This window comes from Pleuronectes platessa, chromosome 12 (assembly GCF_947347685.1).
Source record: "Pleuronectes platessa chromosome 12, fPlePla1.1, whole genome shotgun sequence".
NCBI classification, from domain to species: Eukaryota; Metazoa; Chordata; class Actinopteri; order Pleuronectiformes; family Pleuronectidae; genus Pleuronectes; species Pleuronectes platessa.
The window spans coordinates 12,161,201-12,182,821 of NC_070637.1; the positions used below are offsets into that span (position 1 = coordinate 12,161,201).

Sequence of the window (21,621 nt, forward strand, 5' to 3'; positions counted from 1 at the left end):
CAGCTCATGGAAGCCGTCTCTGTACCTCATAGAGAGGGGAAACCCTGCCACCTGCTGGATAGACAACACAGTTGCTGCAGCTTGTCTCTAAATCCACCTGTTTATCGTGTTTGTGTCTCCTGTGCCGCAATGATCCTGTGATTGGGGTCACTCCACACATGGAGGAGAGCCTGGCTCCTGGTGGAATAGTGTAAACAACACACACACACACACACACACACACACACACACACACACACACACACACACACACACACACACACACACACACACAGATGCAAACAAACACACTGGCTCATAGTTTACACAAATATGAGCCTGTCTCCAAACACACCTTTTTTCTCTGATTTGATTTCTGCAGCAATAATATTTTATGCATATTCAAAAGCAAGTACATATTTAATCATTTTTACTCAAGAACTAAAGTTAATGTGATACTTTTCATTTTACTCGTAAACATTGTTATATCTTTATTTGTATTCAAAATGTTTTAGTACATACTCAACCACTGGCAGCAGGCAGGGTGGAAAAAAGTAATATTATACTCCACAGGTGCCTCTTATAGTGAAAATTCATCTATTTATATATATATATATTTATATTTACAAATTTGACACTTAAACTCTACAAAAAGTAATTTGTGCCTATTCTCTTTATTTCCATCTCATTTTATGTTCTATCTATCCTGTTGCATATTGTTAACAATCACAAGTTCTCTTGTCTTCCTCATTTTTACTTCCTGGTGTTGTAATAAGTGAACTTCTCCTGTTAGTGTTTGTGAGCTTGTTATTGTTGTTGTTTGCGTATGTGTACGTGAGGTGGGATTCACCTGGCTGTGTTTTGCGTGAGAGTAAATAAAAACATAACTATAAGTAAAGAAGATCTTTAATAACAACATATTACAGCGCAGTAACACACGTACAGAGGTGAATAACATTATTAAAGCGGGAGTCACGTACGCTTCCTTGTTGCAGATGTCGAAAGTTACTGACGTCGCTTTCAACCAATGACAATCGCGGCTGTCTCGGTCCCCCCTCCACCACGAGCCGCGTCTGACCAATCAGCGGATAGGAGTCGCTGTTTCCAAGTTAGATAGATCCGCATCGCACTATAAAAACCACGGAGGAATACACGCGCGAGGAAATGTGCCGCAGAACTCAGAAGCCATTTTGAAATAATGAGGGCGTCCCTGTTGAGAAAAGCCGTGAAGATGCAGAGAACCAACGAGCAGGGCCACTCTCCTGTCTGTGCCTCCTCTCTCCCTCCATCATGGCAGCTGTCTACCGACGGGACATTAGCCGAGCGGCGCTGCTCGCTGAGTTAAAACGTCATTGACATGAAAGAGGACGGTGTCCGTTCACTGTCTCTGTGGGAGACGTGTAACACCGTGAGTTTTTCTCCAGTCTGACATCTTCCAGCATCTCTCCCAGTCTCCCTCTCTGTCACCGGAGCGAGGGGGAGGCAGATCCGCTGTGTCCAATGGCCTGTGTGAGCCTTGTCTCCAGTCCCCCAGCCCCTGTCCTTGACAAAAACATGACAGACTCTGAGCTTGCAGGGGATGAAAGGTCGAGTAACCTTCTTGTGCAATTGTTCAATTACGCTCATCTGTGCGTGTCCGTGCTGTGGCTCTACGTGCTTGTGCTACCTGTGTTCTTCTCTTATTCGGTGACTGCGGGGTTCAGAGACATGTTCTCCCCCTCCTCCAATGAGACAGACCAAACCTTCTTCATCTTTGCATGCCTCTTTGCTGCAGTTTAAACGATCTTGTCCAAAACATCCTCGGTTGTCCCCACCTCCCCCTCCCCCCCATCACCGTGTCGACAGGCATGCTCATCCGCAGACCTCATCATCTGTGTTGTTTGTGCGATCGTGGGCGTCACCGTTGCCATCTGCAGGAAGCTGTGCAAAAATCATGAAGGTGCCACGCCCATCCTCGCATTGTCACTCCCAACCCCCCTCCTCCATTCCCTAGCGGACACACAGCGGTACTGCTGAGACAGGGGTCATGCAAGGTTGAGATTATGGAGCCTTCCCTTGGTTGGGTTCAGGGCCGTGCGTGCTTGTGACTACTCTGTAATCCTGTAAGGACTTTCCAAGCTTTGCGGCTGAACTAGTTGTTTTCATTGAGTTCATCTGGAGAAGAAGAATCAGGGGGTGGTGGTGTGTTGAGATGAGTACAACTGTTTCCTTCTTTTCACTGTTCATTTCAGGGCACAGAGACATTTCCACGGTTTTCTCCCCCCTTTCAAAAAGAGAAAACAATCTTTGCATGGCTCTTTGGTGCATTCTAAATAATACCATCCAAATAAGTTTGATTTCCTATCACCATGTCCACATTCACAACCATTTCCATGCAAGACGGCAGAGTTCATCTCATGTGGCTTTTGGGTGATTGTGGTCATCAGCAGGAAACTGTGTAAATGTGCCTGGCGGCCACACAGCAGTCCTGCTGTGACAGGGGTCATGCAAGGTTGAGGTCATGCCCCTCTGGCTGGGTTTAGGGCCGTGTGCCTCCAAGGGAAGTCCAAGAACAAGACTAAATCAGGTGGAGCACTGACTTTACCAAATAATCAGGTGGTTTAGTGTTGGGCTTGGGGAAAAAAACGGTTGATGGTTTTTTCTTTGACAAGCCTCATCCTGGACACCTGTTACTCTCAGAGATTTAGACCTGTGATTTATTACCCTAAATGGGGCAAGACAAGACATGTCGAGTTCCAACAGGGCCTTCAGGAGTTCTTCCTCTCCACAGGCACCAAAGTGCTTGCTCATTGTGGGAACTGTTGGGTTTCTCTATAAACACTTTTTAAGTTGTTGACCTTTAATGTAAAGTGCCTTGAGATAATGTATATTATGATATGGCGCTATATATACAAATACAATTGAATTCAGGCAAGAGTTTTGTACTCAGCAAGGAGATTATTGTTTTTCCGCACCTTATAGTGTTATGGTATCACTACTGAATACATATCATTTGTTGTCAGACTTAAATTGGGTTTAATCACAGGCGGAATTGAAAATCGGACAGGCTAGTTTTATGCCATATTTCCTTTATTATCAAATTATTTAAATTGGCAACTGTTTCAAGGACTGTGCTGCTTTAACTGGATTTAAAGTGATGAAGTGTAGTTACAGTATCGTGGTTGCTGGGGCTGGTGAAGTGCCAGGTCGAAGCCTGAGCTGCACCAGTGTCCGAGGACAGATCAGCGGGTGGACATACTTTTCCTATTTCATAGGGATTTAGTTTCCCTTTTCCTGCCCGCTCTGTATTTTTCAAGCAGCTGACATTACATGTAATGAAAACAATACCACTATCACACTTTGATCGGAAATTGTACTTTAAACACACTCTTCAGGATATACTCTTACACAACATAATCTGTATTGGCCATCTGCTGTAACACAGTGTGAGTTCATTTCAATTTGATATATTTCAATCAGATTGATGTTGAATTTGGACCAAATGTTGTGAGAATTTGTTTCTCTGGTACCTGCCAAGCTTGATTGTTCAAGCCAACTAACTTTATACAATTAAGCCTGAAATGGGAAAACCTATATAAAAAAAAAAGTAGCGGCCAGACCATTTGCCTCCATGATGTTTTCTTAAATGCAGCTTCGGGTTGATTGTAGATCCATTATTGGAAATTTAGTTTTTCAAACATTTGGTATCAAAAAAGTATGGATACAATCCTATTTGACTAATTTCTGACAGCAGGTTGGTTTTCTGTAAAACCCTGCTCATTGAAATGGGAGGGTTTTATTGATGGTTTTCAACTTGAGGTAGAATGTAATTTAGTTTTCACAAAATAACTACACTGGAAATAAAAACTGCCTTGAATTATTAATATGATGGTTTTAGTTCAGGAAAGGCTTTGGGGCATTTTTCAAACTGTCTGGCATGATGTTTGGTTCTTTGTTCCAACTGAAGGGAAAAGACATCATGATTTTTTATTTCTTATCAATTTATTACAGCAGTCTCATCTGTTTTGCTCATGTAAAAAACATTTTAATAACGTCTGAGGCTGAACAAATACAGCATATAAATCCCTATCGCTGGACTCATTGTACTGATCTGTTTTCTTTCTAGAGAGGATGGGGAACTAGAAGATGGAGAAATAGATGATGAAGGGATTGGGATTGAAGAAGAAAACAAAGAGGCTACAGAGGTGAATGAAGATAAAGAAAAAGAGCGAGTTAAAGAAAAGGAAGACAAGACACACAGGCACTCCAGGAAAAGATACAAAAAGACCAAAGAGAAGAGGAGGTCGAAGAGGAGGAGACGTGATAGACAGAAAGTAAGATTCCATAATGCTTGTTGTAATACATGAATATGAATTAAATGAGAATTCACTGTGATGTTGTGCCCTCTCCTCAGCACCACTCCCCCTCCAGCAACTCCAGCTCCGACAGTTATGACTCCGACTACGACCGACCTGAAAGGCCTAAAAGCAGGAAGAGCCAGGGATCTAACCGCGAGTCTGACTGCCTGCCCTCTCAGGTGACTTCAGCTCCACAGGCCTGCTGACACTTCATATTCATATGAGCATTATTGTGTGACATTTCCTCTCTTTTCCAGCATGGACGGGACTCAAAAGGAGGCCACGGCAACTCGCAGAAGTCCCCGCCGCACAAGAGCAGTGATTTTGACAAGTACAGTGACTACAGTGATGAATATGATGAAGAGGAGGGCGATTACGATGACGGCATGTCAGAGTATCCGCAGTCGAAAGATTCCCCAAGTCAGGGAAGGGGGCGCTACGCTAAAGACCAGATGAGGAGAGGAGGCATGAGGGGGATGAAACAACAGTGTATGGAGGCTTTTTCCTTTGTCATAGCTCATATAGTCCTTCATCTGACTGATGATCACTTACTTCAAACTGTACTTTTCAGTTGGGCAGAGGGGAAGAGGCAGAGGGAGCGGACCAGGCAGAGGACGTGGGATGCTCAACAAGAATAAGAAGCTGAAGGGAAAACCCTGGGTTGGACGTGGGCGAGGTCGAGGAGGCGATCCGGGAATGGAAGAAATGGTAAACATGCCCCTGAAAACTAAGCCAGATGTGTATATCTCTCATTGTGGTGAATGGATTGCACTTACATAGTGTTTTCTACCGTACTTGTGGAGAATCAAGCTAAAGTCCTTTTTTTAGTGTCTGGATTTCAATGCAATATGAATTTAGTTGAAAACAGTCAAAATACAGAAAGCTTTTGTTTGACTGTTGATATTAAATAATGTCTACTTTTAGTAGAACTATTAGAAAAATCAATTGACTAATCCTTTTGTTTCTTTTGTGTTACAGGAAGGAAGAAATTGTTCTGGTTTTCAAAAGAAACGACCAATAATGAGCAAGGAGTTCATCAGTCAGCACACAGTCGAACACAATGGTCGATACATCTGCAAGTATTTCCTGGAGGGCCGATGCATCAAGGTACAGTAGTGCTAATGTTAGCAAGTCGTAAGCAGATTTACAGCAAAATATCTGGAAACGATAACAACTTTTTTAATTGAAAGATAAAATCCTTTTGTCTTTATCCAGGGGGAACAGTGCAAGTTTGAACACGAGCTCGTCGTGCCAGATAAGAAAAAGGAACTGTGTAAATTTTACCTCCAAGGATACTGCAGCAAAGGAGATAACTGCATTTACATGCACAATATCCTTCACTACTGAAAACACCTGTTTTTAAATTACATTTGTATGTGTTGCACAATTAACAGAGATCTCATTACAACTTTGAACCCGTCCTGATCCTTAACCAGTGTTTGCACATGAATACCCGTGCAAGTTCTTTCACACAGGAGCCAAATGTTATCAAGGCGAACACTGCAAATTCTCCCACGAGGAGCTGAACGATGTGACCCAGGAGTTGCTTGATAAGGTTGGTATGTTTTTTCTTTTCTTTCTTTTCCTCTGGTTAACATTTATGTTATATCTGCTCTCTGTCTTATTCATCAGATAATTAACACTGAAGAAGAGAATGCCCGTGAGGACGAACTGGAGCTGGAGGATCTGAGAAAGCAGGGTATTGCCCCGCTTCCAAAGCCTCCTCCTGGGGTGGGGTTGCTTCCCACTCCTGGTCAGAGCAGTCCCATGGATGGAGATGGAGCCTCCGGCCAAGCTGGGAAGAAGATCCCCTCCCTCTTTGAAATCAATGTCCAACCTACTGTCGACTTGGTGCAAAAAATTGTCAGGTAAGCAAAATAATCTGCAATTTATAATCTGTAAATCTGTAAACTACACAGTGCTCGGATCTTATCCTCAACCTAATTGTGAACTTTTATTTTTCAGTGGATCAAACTACTCCCAGAATCAAGATGATGGCACCAATCAGTTTAGTGGTGGCTCAGAGGACACGCAGAGTGGAGGTATGGGGCCTTCGGGTTCCACTGCTCCTTCTATTCCTCCTCCTGGTTCACCTGGTGCCATGGGTCACCCCACAGGACCTCCATTGCCACAGAGCCCGCCAGGTCAGCATCCTCCCCCCGGATTTCCTTGTCAACCGCCACCCTTCCACGGAAACCGACCCAATATCAATCCTCAGATGAATATGCAGAGGCCTCCATTCCCTCCGATACCAGATCTACAGATGCTGCCAAATCACTTCCCATTTCCATCGATGGGTCAGAACCCAGTGGACGTATTTGGCAGCTTCCTCCAGAACCAGGCCATGGGTCAACAAGGAGGTCAGTGTTATACCTCTTTTTATATAAAGTGGATATATTGAAACAGTTGAGTCAATGTGCATCATAATGCCACAGGGAAAAAGGTGCAGCATCTAGACTGCCAAAATAAAGAAGTCATGTAAAGAGTAATTTGACCTTGAAGTGAATGACAATTGTAACCATTCCGATTGCAAACCAAACCCAGATGTTAGTGGGTTTTTTGACCAGTTATATATGGTAAAAAAATTGTCTAAGATAATTAGCTTTTAAGCTATCACTGAAATTAGAAATAATTCTTTCTTTCAACACAGTAGACCCTGGTCTGGCCTTCATACAGAACCTCCAGCAACATATTGGTGCAGAGACCCAGTTGCAGTCTTTACCACCAGCAGTGCAGAAAGCCATCTTTTTACACCTGACACAGCAACAGGGGAATGACCCACAGAGAGCAGAGGTTCAGGATGATAACAACACAAACAGAGGTAAGCGCATGTGTGAAAAACATAAATAAGGATAAAATAGAACTGAAGTCAGACAACCTGTGAAAAATATCCAAATACCTCATAATCATTTACGAAAGTGCTCTGAATGAAACACTTAAATATGAAGTCTATGTTCGCAGATGAAACTACAAACTGGTACTCGAGCGATGAGGAGGATGGGAGCTGTCTTGCTGCCATCCTTAAAGCTCTGAAAAAGCAGAGTGAGATGCAGCAGTCTCAGTCCAAGCTTCCCCAGGCTGCGGTACCGGTACCGGGCGACCCTCGGCTAGTAAAAGAGAGGGCCCCACCCAGTGACCCGCGTGTGAAGACAGACCCTCGACAGCGACCTCCCGATGTGAAAAAGGAGTCGGATGGAGCCGCAGATGCCCGGCTCTCCAGAGACCCCAGGAAGATAAGGCCAGTGGAGAAAAGTCCATATCGCCAGCAGAGCAACCTCGTTCCTCAGAAGCCTCCTACAGGAGAGGAGGATGACGAGGGAGAGAGGGAGCTCAGGGACAGAGCTGTTGTCATCCCTCTCGAAGCCGGCCCCAGTGTGGTGCTGCGGGACCCTCGTTGCCAGTTAAAGCAGTTTAGCCACATCCGGGTGGACATTCTTCTCCAGCGACCGGCCTTTGCTCAGACCGTGGTGTGGGCCCCTGAGGACCTCATCCCGTCTCTGATCCCCAAACAGGAACTCTCCATCAACCTCCCTCTGCCACCCCTCATCGCTGACGCTCAGATGAACCGTACCAAGATGCCCGACCATCCCCCAGTATCCAGCCCTCCGCTTTCTGACCCCAGGTTGATAGCTGCACGTTTGAAGGAACGTATGAACTGCTTGCCCTCTGGATCTTTAGAATCTCGATTCCCCACAGAGAGACCCATAGACCCACGCCAGCAAAAGAGTCTAGACCCCAGACTCAAGCGTACTGGAAGTCTGGACTCCAAGCTGCTGGTTCAGAAAGAGACCTCCTCTGGGGGAGGGGGTGTGGACCCAAGGCTACAAAAAGCCAACTCCTCTCCTCAAGCCACTCGAGCCCAAGCCAGAGCCAGAGAAGCTGCCGCCATACGCACCTCGTCTGGCATCCAGTGGTGGAGGGCTGGAGAGTCCGACCACAATCCTTGGGGGCATCAGCCTGTATGATCCTCGTGCTCAAACAGAGCAGGCCCAGAAAGAACAGGCAGAGCCTGCTAAGAAAGCAGGGATTCTGAAACATCCTGCTAAGAGAGACAATACTGTGCCTCAGTCGCTCTCACCGACCCAACAAAGCAGCTCTTTGAAGAGGTCAAAAGCACAGACACTGCCTCAGATCTGCCTCCGCCCTCCACCCCTTCTCCTGCAGTGACTCCTGCCTCACCTGTCAAACCCCCTGCAGTTCATAATCTCCCCATACAGGCACTGGCCGGACTGATCCGACCCCAGTACACTGACCCCAGACAGGCCAAGCAAGCAGCACAGGGGCACTACTGGAGCACAAGAAGAGGCAGAGCTGAAGGAGGAGAAAGTGAGGAGGAGGAAAAGGAGCAGCTGAACAAAGAGCAAGCAGCAGGATTTGGAGGTAGCAGCTTTGAAGGAGGAACAGAAACCGCAGGATCCAGAGGGGGGAAGCAGATGGACAGGACACTCAAAGATGTCTTCAAGACCTTTGAACCCCACTGCTTCTCCTTTCTGTCAGTGAGGACTTTGGAGAAATAGAAAAGCTGCGTGTAATGTGTACATTGAGGAGACATGTCTATTAATCTTTATTTAGCTTTACACAAATCTATTTATGTCTGTATATGAACCATGCTGTATAGAATCACAAATTGTCTCGTGCACAACATGTTGGTCAGTATCGGAGATGGTGATAGATATGTGTTCCTTTGAACATATATCACATTAATGCAGTGTGTTTTTGAAAGTGTTTTTTATCATTCTGAATATTCTTGTTTGTCGTAAACAGTCAGAAAAAAAGGAATTATTTGAAGTTGAAAGTTTCCTGAGGACTGATCCATATGTTGGTTACTAAGCGTTGGGTTATTCTAGGCATTAAACCCTGTAAATTGGTCATTCACGCTCTACATGCAGAGGTAATGAAAGTAATCGACTGAACAAAGGTGTTTTTGTAATTACTTCTTTATCTCAAGACACTTTTATATAACGATGTATGTTTATGTTCACATTGTGTTAGAAGGGATTTTTCACGATAAACAAGGATTGTGATCAGCTTGGGCCCCGGTTGCTTTACACCGCTCCCTTTTTACAGTTTTTCCCTTTTCTCTATAATGATGCTATCTTGCAGAGTTTTTGTGCAATGCCTTGTGCAATATGTTTTGTTCAGACTGCTTAGCTTAGAAGAAATGTGTTATTTCCCACCACATTGACATTTGGAAGTTTTGTACATTGTTGGTACTATTGTCAATTTAAATGGCCTGAATACTTTGAGGACATTACTGTTGCGGCCTTTTCTGACTTGCTGGTAATGACAGTTAATGGAAGAATTAATATTGGATACCGAATTTGATTTTTTCATTGTCATTTCTCAAAATGCTCACTGCTGACAAGCTTGTACGTCGCTTGTGTCCTTAACCTCAAACAACCAGATAATCAGAAAAAGACGTCAGCAAATAAAGAAAAGTACTATCGAGGTGAAATTGTATTGTGTGTATGTGTTTAATGTGTTGAAAGTTATGGCTATTTTGGATCTTATTTGAGTTCATGTTATCACATGGGGTATTTTGTGTTATAGAGGTCGATTGTTGTAGACCTATGGCGGCATATCAATTGGAAGATTGTTTTTGATTGACAGTTGTTTTTAGTTTCACTGAAACTAAGCCACTTCCCTTTTTTTAATCGTTTTCATAATTCACGATGTAAATGCCTATTTTGTATCACTTATATGGTGTGTTTATTTTTGGGAGTGTTTTAATGAATACTTTTATATTTTTGTTCCTGTCAGTATGGTGGCTATAATAATACTTTAAAACATTATAACAACACACATGCCCATCACATTTCAGTGATTTTATTATCATTATCTTAAATAAAGACATAAAACATCAATTTGACTTTGCAGATAAAGTTGAAATGTTTAATTTTAGTGTGCATTTCCAAATATTATAATGTATCATTTTCAATACAATATCAGAGCATGGCATTCTGTGGAAATCTGCAAGGGTTTGGTTGGTGTCAAATCAAAAATCTGATCAGTCGAGGTACATGTTTTTCTGGAGACCGGCACTACTTTTTGAAGCCATCTTGCGCATTAACTGGCGGGGCAAGACTGGGGGCTACAGGGTGCGATGACGTCTTCCTCAAACCCAGCTCATCAGTCTTTGGGTTCGAGGTCTGCTGAGCTCGATGCATCTCAAGATTCCTCTTCCACTGGAAACACAGAGCTGTAGCCTCAGCGCCGTCCGAGTCTGGCTCAGGCTGCTTCAAACCCTGGAATAAGAGAGTAACTGTACAGGTCTGCCAGCTCAGGATACGAATCACAGGGCATTACATAAATAATGTGGGCTGAATCCCAGAGGTGCTCATTACGGTTTTGTCAGTGTATTTCTGTGCTGCTAAATTTACTATGATGCAGGCTGTCTCAGCAGCATGGACCCCACGCAGCACCGTCTGGAGGAGATTCTGTGCGTTCTTCACCAGGATCTCATCAGAAGATTTGCACCCGGGTGTTACAGCATTGACGCTAAAACATGAGGATATTCATCACATTTCTTTGTTATCACTTTAGCCAAGGACCTTTTTACACAAAACATTTCCAGGAAACTTGGTTTAAGGTTGTGATACGTGTCTTGAATGAAACCATTACATTTTAGCGAAGATTGAGGATTTTTCCAACTTTCTTTAAAGGTATAGTGTCAGGGTTTAATGAGCAGGTGGACCCAAAAATGCAGGAGCAAGATAAGGTAACATAACATGTCCTTTAGTTAAGGCTAAAGTTCTTACAAAACAAAATCCACAAACATCACTGAAAACTAGGAAATTACTTAAAAAGGCTGAACTGAAAACACAGGGGAACAAGAACAACTCAAGCAAAGGATCTAAGGGTGAATGACGTGAACGGTCAAGATGTACGACTGAAAACTGCAGCACAGAGACTTATATACACAGGGGAGGCAGGGATAATTGGACACAGGTGAAACACATGAGGAACAGATGCAGACAACGAACAGGAAGTCAAGTAGAAAACACAAGGAGCAAAACTTCAAAAATAAAACAGGAAACAGAAAGAAGGAAATTAACAAAAACCTACACACAAGGAGACACAGGAAAAGTCCATAATCCGATACAATTGAATTCAATGGCGACATACAATTCGGACGTAATAAAACAACAGAAAAAATATAACAAGCCATCCCAAATATATCCATACTGCTTGTGTGGCGTCATCCAAGTGTCCATTCATGTTCAACTCGAAACTAGGTCATTTACACCATGTTTTAAGCCTGAATGTCAGCTGATATCAACTTACAAGGTGCATTCACGGACGCTTTTTCTGTGAACTATCCCTTAACATTGTTATATAGGCTGTTTTTTAATATTTTCATCATTTTCCATTGATCCTGATGAAAAAAAATGTGACATATAACGTTAACTGACGTCTATCAGTGTGTGAAATTTGGTGCTCCTTGATTACATGTAAGGCGACTGTTGGGCAGACAAATGCGCTCTACAATTCTGTTAATATTTTTTATCTTGGTTTTCAGTTTGAATTTTCTGTTAAACGTTTCTGACCTGGAGATGATGTGGAGCTGGTTGGTGATGGTGAGAATCTGCTCTACAATAAGTGACAGCTCGACTGTGCACTGTTTATCCAGGCAATGGTTGGCAATGACTCCGATGAATTGAGTCAGGGATTGGCAGTTTGAGATCACATCTTTGGCTGCAGTGACAAATCCCTGTTTATTCTGAAAAGAGAAATCCTTGCATATAACTGTGTCTGCAAATATCAAGACAAAAACGGAATAAGTGACCTGTGATGGCTCTTACTGGTATTGGGCCTTTCTTCTTCAAGTACTGAGTCATGTAGCATATTGTGTCGGCCATCTTCCTGGTCATCTGGACGATTCTGTTGTCCTTGGGATCCCAGCTGTTACTTTCTTGTTTTAGAAACAGGGAGGTGTAGGTCAGTGAAGAAGCTTTGAACGCACCAAACCCGGCACCGTCCTTGTAGAGAAAAATATGTACTTGATTTATTGTGGCATCAAGAAATCTGTTAAAATCTTGTCAATCATTAGATACCTACAAATTTGTGCATATATCCAGGTTCGGTTTTCTCCACATCTGCCACGTTTCTATTTATTTCTGGAGCATCCACACGTTTTGTGTTGCCTTTCAACCAGGATGTCGTGGCCTTGTCAGAGGAAACATCTACTTCTTTGACTTTAGATGGAACTGCAGCCAGCACGTCTTCAGGTGTTCTGCCCTGTAGACCCGTCCTGATGTGATCTTTGGTGTCTTGGTGAACCCTATCCTGCTTCCTGATTTCCTCCACCACATAGTGAGCCTTGGCTGACCAGCACTGTATCTGCACTTCCAAACTGAGTGTGTCACATATGTATTGAGTCTCTACCACGAGCCTTGCCCTGCTGATCACATCAGAAACCTGAAAGGACAAGTGGTCGTTGATAGACCTCAGGTTTGAACGGTTGCGTGGGTCCTGGATGTAGTTTAAGCAGTCCTCCACTTTTTTTGTTGCAGCCTTTACATTTTCTAGAAGTTCTTTGGACGCGATTTCAAATTTTTGCCCTGTATCTTCTACGTCATTCTCCCTGTAGTGTTTGGCTGCAAAATACGCAATGCTGACAATATTTTGTAGAGCAGCATCATAATCCCTATTCGCTTTGCTTAAATGACCACAGAGGACTTTAATTTTAATCAGAAGATGTCTCTTAAGGAATTCAGATTTTGCAAGTTGCATCACTCTTGGCATGAAGTCAAGCTCATCTGCTTCTTCAACGTAGGCCTCACTTAGCGTTTTCAGTTCATCCTGGTGGCCTGTTAACTGCTTTGATTTGAAAGCACTTCTACAATTTAGGCTGGTGATCCTTGCGGCCTCCTGGATACGAAGTGAGCTTTCCGACAACGCCGACAGCTGCTTCTTAGGGCTCAGCTGATTAATTGCCGCTGATGTTCCCAAAATCTTATCGAGAGAATTTAGCAAAATCTGAATGGAGAGACCCCAGAGGATACAGAGTCCCTCCAGCTGATCTACCTGTCCATCCATGGAGGCGGAGAACTCGAACAGATACTTTGTGTTGTTCTGGGCTTTGTTGAGCTTGTTGTGTAAAACACTGAACGTTTCTTGGCCGTCACTGTGTGAGGTTAAATCCGATGACGTCAACAGCTGGACCACGTCAGCACATAAATTCATCACTTCATTTAGTTGCTGCGTAGCAGTAGCTGCCCCTGTTGGCAGATTTCTTTGCAGCTCCGTGTAAACAGCTTGATGCCAGGATCCGGCTACTGGCAGTAAAACTTTCCTTATGTTGTTAATAAGGTCAGAAAACTGTGTGCTGTGTTTGTAGATGCTGTCTGTGCTCATTGCTGAGCTCATTGCCGTCTCTTGAGCCGTCTGGACGAGCAGCGGCGTCAGCGACACCAGCTCTGCTCGGAAACCTTCCAACGTTTGACAATCAATCGCATCCACAATGGCCAGAGCTTCCTTTGCAGCTCGAGCGTAACAATTTGACACCTCAAGAACACAAGTGCAGGCCTGGTTGAGAACTGTCACATCTTTCTCTTTAGTCACAGTCACGACTTCATACAAAAGGGGTAAAAGGTCAAATTCTCTAGGCTTGTGGATCAGTTTGGGTACTTCGGAGACAGCTGGGCTCTTTAAATCATCAATGTCATATTTATGAGGCAGTTCCGCTTCTATGGTTTCCTCATCTGACTGCTCCTTCTCATGCTCGGCATGGGAATCCTTCTCCATAACCTCCAAAATAGGAGAATGAGAGCCTCTTATCATATGATCCAGGTTCAGTTCACAGGTGTCTTTTACTGGTAACTCTAACTGTGAGATTTCAGGCTGACGTGCCCCCTCTCGCAGTGGGCTCAGGAGATGTGGATGCTGCTGGCCATCCAGTCCCTCTCTCAGCACTTTAAAATGCTGAATGACTGTTGATACATTGTCTGAAAAGGTAGAATATACCTCTACATTTAGACTGGTACCAAAAAGCATGTCCCTGATTGACTCAGACACTTTGGTCTGAGAAGACTGAACCTGTTTCAGCAAGACCAGGAGGCCATTCCTGTAGATGGGGTTATCACTTGTGTCCAAATGCCTCCTCACTGAGTGGATCACCAACTTCATGTGACAGATGAGGTTCGTCGCATTTCTATCAAACAGTCTGTAGCTCTGCTCTCTGTACGCTTCGTCACATCCATGTCGGTCATTGACCATCTCATTAATAGCTATAGTAGTGAACTCCCTCACATCCATTATATCACTTATAGCATCCTGGAGCTGACTGGTCTCCTCCTCCCATTTCTGACAAACCTCATGAAGCTTTTGAACAGTTTGCATCGAATTCCCCGCCAGCTCCAGTGAAAGAGGCGCAATCTGAGCTCTGACTCTTGTGAGGCATGCTCGTGAGTTCTCCACATTCTCCAGACTCTTCGCGTCAACGGCCACAGCTGAGATAAAATTTGCCACTTGTGCTATTCCATCAGTGGAGGTTATGAAATCCTCCACTAGTGGCTGAAAAAAGTTGAGATCCATCTTTGTAGAGGAATCTGCAGCAAGGATCTGTCTCATCGCACTGAATTGCTCCTCATGTGCTGAAGACGCTGTGAGAAACGTGTCCAAGACTTGATAGAGAATCGCACTCATCAAATCTTTGTCAAGCATTTGTATCTGTTGCACCAACAAAGTTGAGGAATTCTCAAGACTCCCATCATCAAGATTCTCAGACGAATTAAAAATCATTTTCATGTCAGACCAGAACTGCAGGATGTGACGACAGTGACCGACCACTCTTTGTTGAAACTCTCTTCGAGAAGAGTTCGCCACAAGCATGCAGTGAAACACAAGGTCTCTTACCATGCTGTCCAAGCCACTGCTTTGGATTGAAGAGGGGGAGGAACTAGTCAGTATTAGCAGCAAACTGGTTTTCCTCCCTGTGTAATAGCCAAGAGGACCCTGTGATCCTATATGACATTCCCTATTAAGGGTTACAATTATGTCACTCACTGTGCTCTGCACCTTGTACAGAATGTACCTCTTGGCTTCCTGTGCCTGTTCACTTGCTGGGTGTTTGATGATGGTGCACATGGCCGTGTGCAGCATGGAGATGCACCTCTTTAGGGTCTCCAGTGAGTCAAGAAGCTGTTTGGTTTGTCTAGGATCCTGTAAGGAATGTGCTCTCTCTATTGTCAGACTGTTGAGGAGTAACAGGGCCTCAGAGAACACCTGGAAAGATCTGAGCAGAGACTTCATGTCTGAGGAAGAGCAGAGCTCAGAGAGGCACTCCAACACTCGATCAGCAGCGGCAACAACTCTCCTGACAGTCGCGCCATCGTCCACTAATAGAACCTATGAGCAGAGAGATAGATGAGGTCAATATGTTGCTGCTGCTGGACATTTTCTTATACTTCTCATCAACGTGAGCAGCGTGAAACTGTGTATTGATCAACTATTGGTTACAACTATCTCAACTTCTATTATATTGACATTCTTGGTCCCCGGAGGACAAGGACTTTTGGAAAACTCTCGGCAATACCTCTAACACCATGATGAGGTTGACATTTTTATCATAAACATTTTATTTTAAGTGAACAGTTTTGACAATACTGTTTCATGGTTTGACAATGAAATTTGACAAAGCCAGTGCTGTAGCCATGCAATCCAATCAATAGTATGGATTGCATGACTTTCTCGGGCATTTGCCCCCCTCATATAATGTCTGTAGAAATCCAGGAGAAGTCGATGTGTGAACCCAGCAGGGGATCCCCACCTGGATTCACATCGAGTGAGTAGGGGGGTTGATGACCCTTTCTAATATGTGAAAAATAAAACAAATGTAAAAAGAGTGGTGACACACATAGAAGGATTTGTTGCTGTTGTGAACCTTCTGTGCAGAAAACCTCCTGCTGTGATGTGCATGTATTAAATTCCCTGGATTTCAGCCACATAAAGTGTATGTACAGACAAACTCAAAAATCGTACAAACTCTGGAAATGCAGTGGGTTCCAAATAACATGCTTCCTCTCTACAAAGTGCAGTACAAGTGCATGATCGAGTGCTGAAACAGATCCACAAAGAATTTAGCGAGAAGAGGAAACAGTTTGACTTTGAAAATTAAGCTGTAACAGCTTATGACAGTTTTAGGACAATAGACTTCTGTCCTCTTTCCAGTTCACGAGGAATAGTTGATGTGATCCCTTTTCATAAATTATAGACAGTCTGTACACAGACTCGACAACACACATAGCCATCAATCAGTAGCTAACATTTGGAAAACATTTGCATTACAAGAAACCTTGAAAGTGAGTAAAGCAGATGCAGCTGCTGAAGATGAATCTATTGGAAGCCATCATTGTTATTAATCAGTCACTGTCTGGTATTGGACAGGGCAGCCATTCCTTTCTGCATATCCCTGTTCATTTCAAGATAAATATATTATTCCATATGGAATATTCAGTAAGACATTTGCAGATCCCCTTTTTTCAGCCAGGACAAATAAAGGTCATACTATACTTTGACTACTCCCAGGAAGACGTTCTGTGTAGCGGTGATGAGTTCCTCTCTGTGCTCTGCCAAACTGGGCTGGATACTGAGTTTCTGTGCTGCCAGCAGCACATGCTCTCCAGACTCAGTGACTGACTCCAGCAGGCACGACATCTCCATCTGCAAAACTTCATCGTCTGTCTCACGTACTCGCCTGGAAGTAAAGAGCCAGGTGTTGGTCTGATAGTATACACACACAAATCAGTCGTTTACGTAATTTAAATTAAATTATATGTCGTCAAGGGACTTTTACAATCTGTTGCACCTACAGTGTTACACAAATTACTCCAGTGAATGTCCCCCTGTAAGTACCTGGAGGCCACTGCTGCCATGTTCTCAGTAGCTTTGGCCACATCCTGTGCCGCCTCCTCCAGGTGGCTGAACTGCTCGGGCTCCTCCGCACTGTCACACAACAGCACCAAATGGCATAAATGACTCGCGATTGGTGCGACCACCTGCTCCACCGCTGTCGTCCTAATCAAGCCATGATCCAGTAAAGAGGACATCGTTAGCAGAGTGATACTCTCCGGTCAATAGAATGGGAGCAGCCCCACTTGTCTCCTTCTCCAGTCAGTGTGGTAGCTGTATTAATAATTCATTGTGCATTACAGAGGAGCTTGGGCTAGATGACAGTGTTTCATAGCAACTGCTGTCACCTGACCATAGGACATTTTGCATTCTCCTTGTTGTATCGTTATGTGTACAAATGTGGCACGCTCTTCCCTACAAGTGTGTATCATGTGCAAAACTAAGGGTTTTAATCATTATTATGAAATCAATCAACTTTTACCTTAACCATCAACTAAGTGGTTATTAATTCAGGAAAGTAGGATTAGAATAAGTGGGACATCAAAGCTTTGACAGTAAATCTTTCTTAACGTGAAATGTTGCCTCAACTTGTAATTGAACAGTAAATTATAATTGTGACATGGACTTCATGTTTAGCAAGTTTTCAGGGAAAGTGGACTGAACAATGAATTGGGTCTTAACAAACATTGAGTTCTATGAGTAAATGGGTCGGTTATAATAGATATTTTAATAAAGATGCATTGTGTCTGATTAAGATTAAGATGCATTTATTAGTCCCAAACACATGCACAGACATGCACAGGCACACTCATGCAGGTAGGGAAATTGAACCTCTGCTTTTAACCCATCTGATGCAGGACACACAGGGAGCGACAATGTACAACGCCTGGGGAGCAGGTGTTGGGGGAGTAAGGTGCCTTGCTCAGGGGCACTAGACAGGGTAGGGAGAATCCTCTTGGATTTTTGGACAGATCAATCCAGGTTCGTCTTTTTGTTGTTTCTCCGTGGAGTCGAACCAGAGACCTTTTATGCCCATAGTCCAAATTTCTGCCACTAGTCCACCGCCTCTCCTACCAGAACACACTATAAAAATCATGTTCCGAGAGATGTCTCTACTGCTGCTTTGAATGAGACAAAATTATATTTGCCATAAGTTGATTGAAGCATTATTGAATAACAAGTTATTTAAACAACACTATTTATCTTGGTAAAGGATTGCCTAAAAAAGTTTGTAAGGAAAAAGGGGTCTTATGGGTATTAGAGTTTACTAATCAATTCTAAAATTGTCTTCAGAAAAGATGTTCCAAAAGTTATTATATTAAATGTTATAATATATATATACTATTGTTATAGTTAGTGCTCAGTAATGTGACCCACTTTTACTAATTCCTAAAAGTACAAATCCCACTTATAGTAAAATTACAATGGTATGACAGAGACAATACTGATATTACAGAAGGTGGAACGTTTATAATGAGGGTGCTGTTTTCCATGCTCTTGTTATTGCCTTTACATTTACAGCAGAGCAGCCAGTAGAGAGCACCACACACCTTCAGAAAAAAATGGCAGACAAGGAGCCATGAAATTTCACTCTAAAATTTATCAACAGATAAATACACAGCTCAAACATGACTTTAAAATCATACAGCACTCTATAATGGAAATGATATTCAGTGACAGTAGTATACTCAGAACAAACCCCCAAACAACGGTGAGATTAACATTGACAACAAACGAACATAACAAAACAAAATTTAACCATCACAGTTCAAATGTTACCAAAAATGTCAAGTGTCGGTTTCTCTGCGTACAAGTGTGGCATCGCTGTACAGATGCAGAGGGAAGACGTGAATGTGTACAGTATATGCCATCGTGCCAGTGGAATTAAATGGTGAAATAAAGTGTATCGTATCAGTAAAAGATTCATTCAACACAATAGAGAGTGAAGCAATCATAGTGAGACATAAAGTGACTTAGCACTGACGTCTTAAAATATACTCTTTTTTATTCTTTGGCATTGCACATTTCAATCTGACTCAGGGCCGATTCAAAATTACCCCAAAGTCCTGAGGCTGCAGGTTTTCCTTTAAAAATACATCAAATAGTTAATATTCTTTTTTGAGGGACATTTGATTTAACATTTAATTCATTGTGTTCTGCAAAAATTATATTCACGATCTAGCCCGACGTTTAAAACACATAACAACCATGAACGATGATGAGCCAGGAACTTTAGTGGTGGGCAGATTTTTCGGGCACTGACATTCCTCCATGTTGACTTAAAATGAACGTTTCCCGTGAGCCCCAAAGAGCTCGTTTATGTGTAGTGATTGAGTGCTGCACATTCCCACCTATTTTTAGGGCATTAGTCATGCCATGGGCCCCTGAAAATGACTGTAGGTGGACTCCCATCACAGACTTTCATCTGGCCGGGGAGAGTAATGTATCTCATATTTCACGTCAAAGCCCAAGACATAATAATATAATGGCAGAATTAAACAGTCGGATTAGCTAAAGTCTGGAAGGTTTTTTTTTCTTCTTTTAGAAAAAAAACACAATCAGGTCTTGTGTCTGGACATTTAGGGTTCCATCTAAAAAGCCAGCTGTATACCTGAGCAATAGTTATTTGCAAAAGCAGCTTGAGCTCCAAAACCTTTTAGGTTACATCCACTTCAACACCTACAAACAAGCTTAGTTAAAAGCACGACCAGAACGAATGGAATGCTAATGGTAAGTCGCAAACCTTGAAATGGGAACAGCGCCGTTTGCGGTTTAATTTACAACCCATCGTGCTGAATTTTCAGCCGTGGATAACAAAGGAAACATGGGAAATAAAAAGTGTTAACTGAGAGCTCAGAAATAACAGAGGACTGTTGATTACTGCATCCTGAACAGGGGCCGAATGACCTCAGAGGGTGTTCTCTCTGGGCCTTCGCGGCCATGAGACAACTCTAAAAACACTGGTGGATGACATCAGGACACAGCGTCAATCATTGTGTGCGTGGGTGTAAAACAGAAGATTTAGCTCAGTCCGACTATCTGTGGGAGGCAGGGGCGCCCAGATGTGTAGAAGAGATATCCATAAGCCGGAAACAGCACAGAAAAGATACAATCTTTCACTCGAATCATATACTATACTGGACAGATCTTTGGCATAAAAAGTAAAGCTGAGAAGCCAAGGCATTCATTCTTATCAAACATCAGTGCTTTTAGGAAAACATACTGCAAGTATGTTTATAATGGCCTTCATAACCCCAGCTCTTCTCAAAGCCCAGTTTTATACAATATGGCTTAAAGTGAATGTATAAAAATAAATTTGCTATATAACGCAGCCCTGAGGGTTTTGTTGTCCACCAGTATTCATGCCGTCTCCGTACGGATGTGGGTCTCCATCAACAGCCCCGCTCCGCTGGCTGGGAGTTACCTCCTTTGAGATTAGCTGAATTCTGCAGCAAGTGTCCTCTGGCAAGCCACACTGTCACCTCAGAAGCCTGTTTCCTGGACCCCCACCCACAAAAAAATAAGTCAAGTCTCCAAATAAATATGGAGAATATTCTTCTCTTCCACATATGGAAGACTGAAGGGCCCGGTGCCACGGTTGCGGCTGGGCCGTCGAGACCCCGTGCTATTGGATCCTTCCCGACCCAATCCCTAATCGCTTTGGCTCCTCTGGGACCCCCCAGTGCAGGTCTCAGTGATTCTTTTCCATCCAGTCCCAGCTCTCATCACTGTCCTTCCTGTTCTTCTCAGCCTCGATGATCTCTCTGTAGCGCCGACGGAAGAAACCCATCTGTGAAGGAATGAGAGGAGTAGTGGTGTTGGTAAAGGTGTATCTGTGGTCCGATCTGACTGCAGGGGTAAGAAACATGCAGTTTCATATTCCTCCTTATTACCTACAAATCATATTACATTAGTGCTGACCACTTTCCAAAGAGTATCATTACTTGTCAGGGTAGATTTTCCTCTCTTTCGGTGGTCAATGTTTTTTTCAGACAAAACTGGATAATGTACAACCAAGAACTCAACGGCTGGCTGATGTTATCACCCACTATTAAATTACCACAGGCATATTGATAATTGTAAATGTGCTCACTTTTAATGAACAGTTTGACATTATGCTTAATTGCTTTTTGCAGAGAGTTGGAAACTTCATCTTTTTTGTAAGATATGGGAGTGATATTAATCCTGTAGCTCTTGAACAGAGAACAACGGTCAGAGCATATCTTAATCATAACTCTCTGAAAAGAATATTCATGGGATCCTTATCAAAATTATGAATGTTTTCTTTATAAAAAATATATTGTCTGATCCAGTGTATTAAGATTATCATATAAAAAAGTCCGGTGTTAGTCAGGCTACAGTGTGAACTGCTTCCAGAAGACTCACAACAAATCCTTCTAACATCCTAAACTTTTAAAAATAAATATTAATTTCTCTCTTAATTACATTTCTG

The 21,621-nt window shown here is 43.1% G+C and overlaps 2 protein-coding genes across 2 annotated transcripts in view; one reads left to right on the forward strand and one right to left on the reverse strand.

Annotated features, from left to right (window-relative positions):
• Positions 1–1,067: 1,067 nt before the first annotated feature.
• LOC128453420 (zinc finger CCCH domain-containing protein 6) lies at positions 1,068–10,180 on the forward strand. Its single transcript, XM_053436310.1, is given in 15 exon segments — positions 1,068–1,565; positions 4,085–4,292; positions 4,373–4,495; positions 4,574–4,805; positions 4,888–5,024; positions 5,295–5,423; positions 5,532–5,646; positions 5,762–5,871; positions 5,949–6,184; positions 6,282–6,676; positions 6,967–7,137; positions 7,278–8,176; positions 8,178–8,409; positions 8,412–8,788; positions 8,790–10,180. Coding segments are annotated over 15 exon segments (3,477 nt in total). The 5' UTR covers positions 1,068–1,479; the 3' UTR covers positions 8,817–10,180.
• Positions 10,181–18,748: 8,568 nt separating this feature from the next.
• itga9 (integrin, alpha 9) overlaps positions 18,749–21,621 on the reverse strand; it is a 53,051-nt gene continuing 50,178 nt past the window's right edge. Inside the window, exon 28 of the mRNA XM_053435838.1 lies at positions 18,749–20,958. Within this exon, the coding sequence (XP_053291813.1) occupies positions 20,860–20,958 (99 nt within the window). The 3' untranslated portion in view covers positions 18,749–20,859. The remainder of the gene's footprint in view (positions 20,959–21,621) is intronic.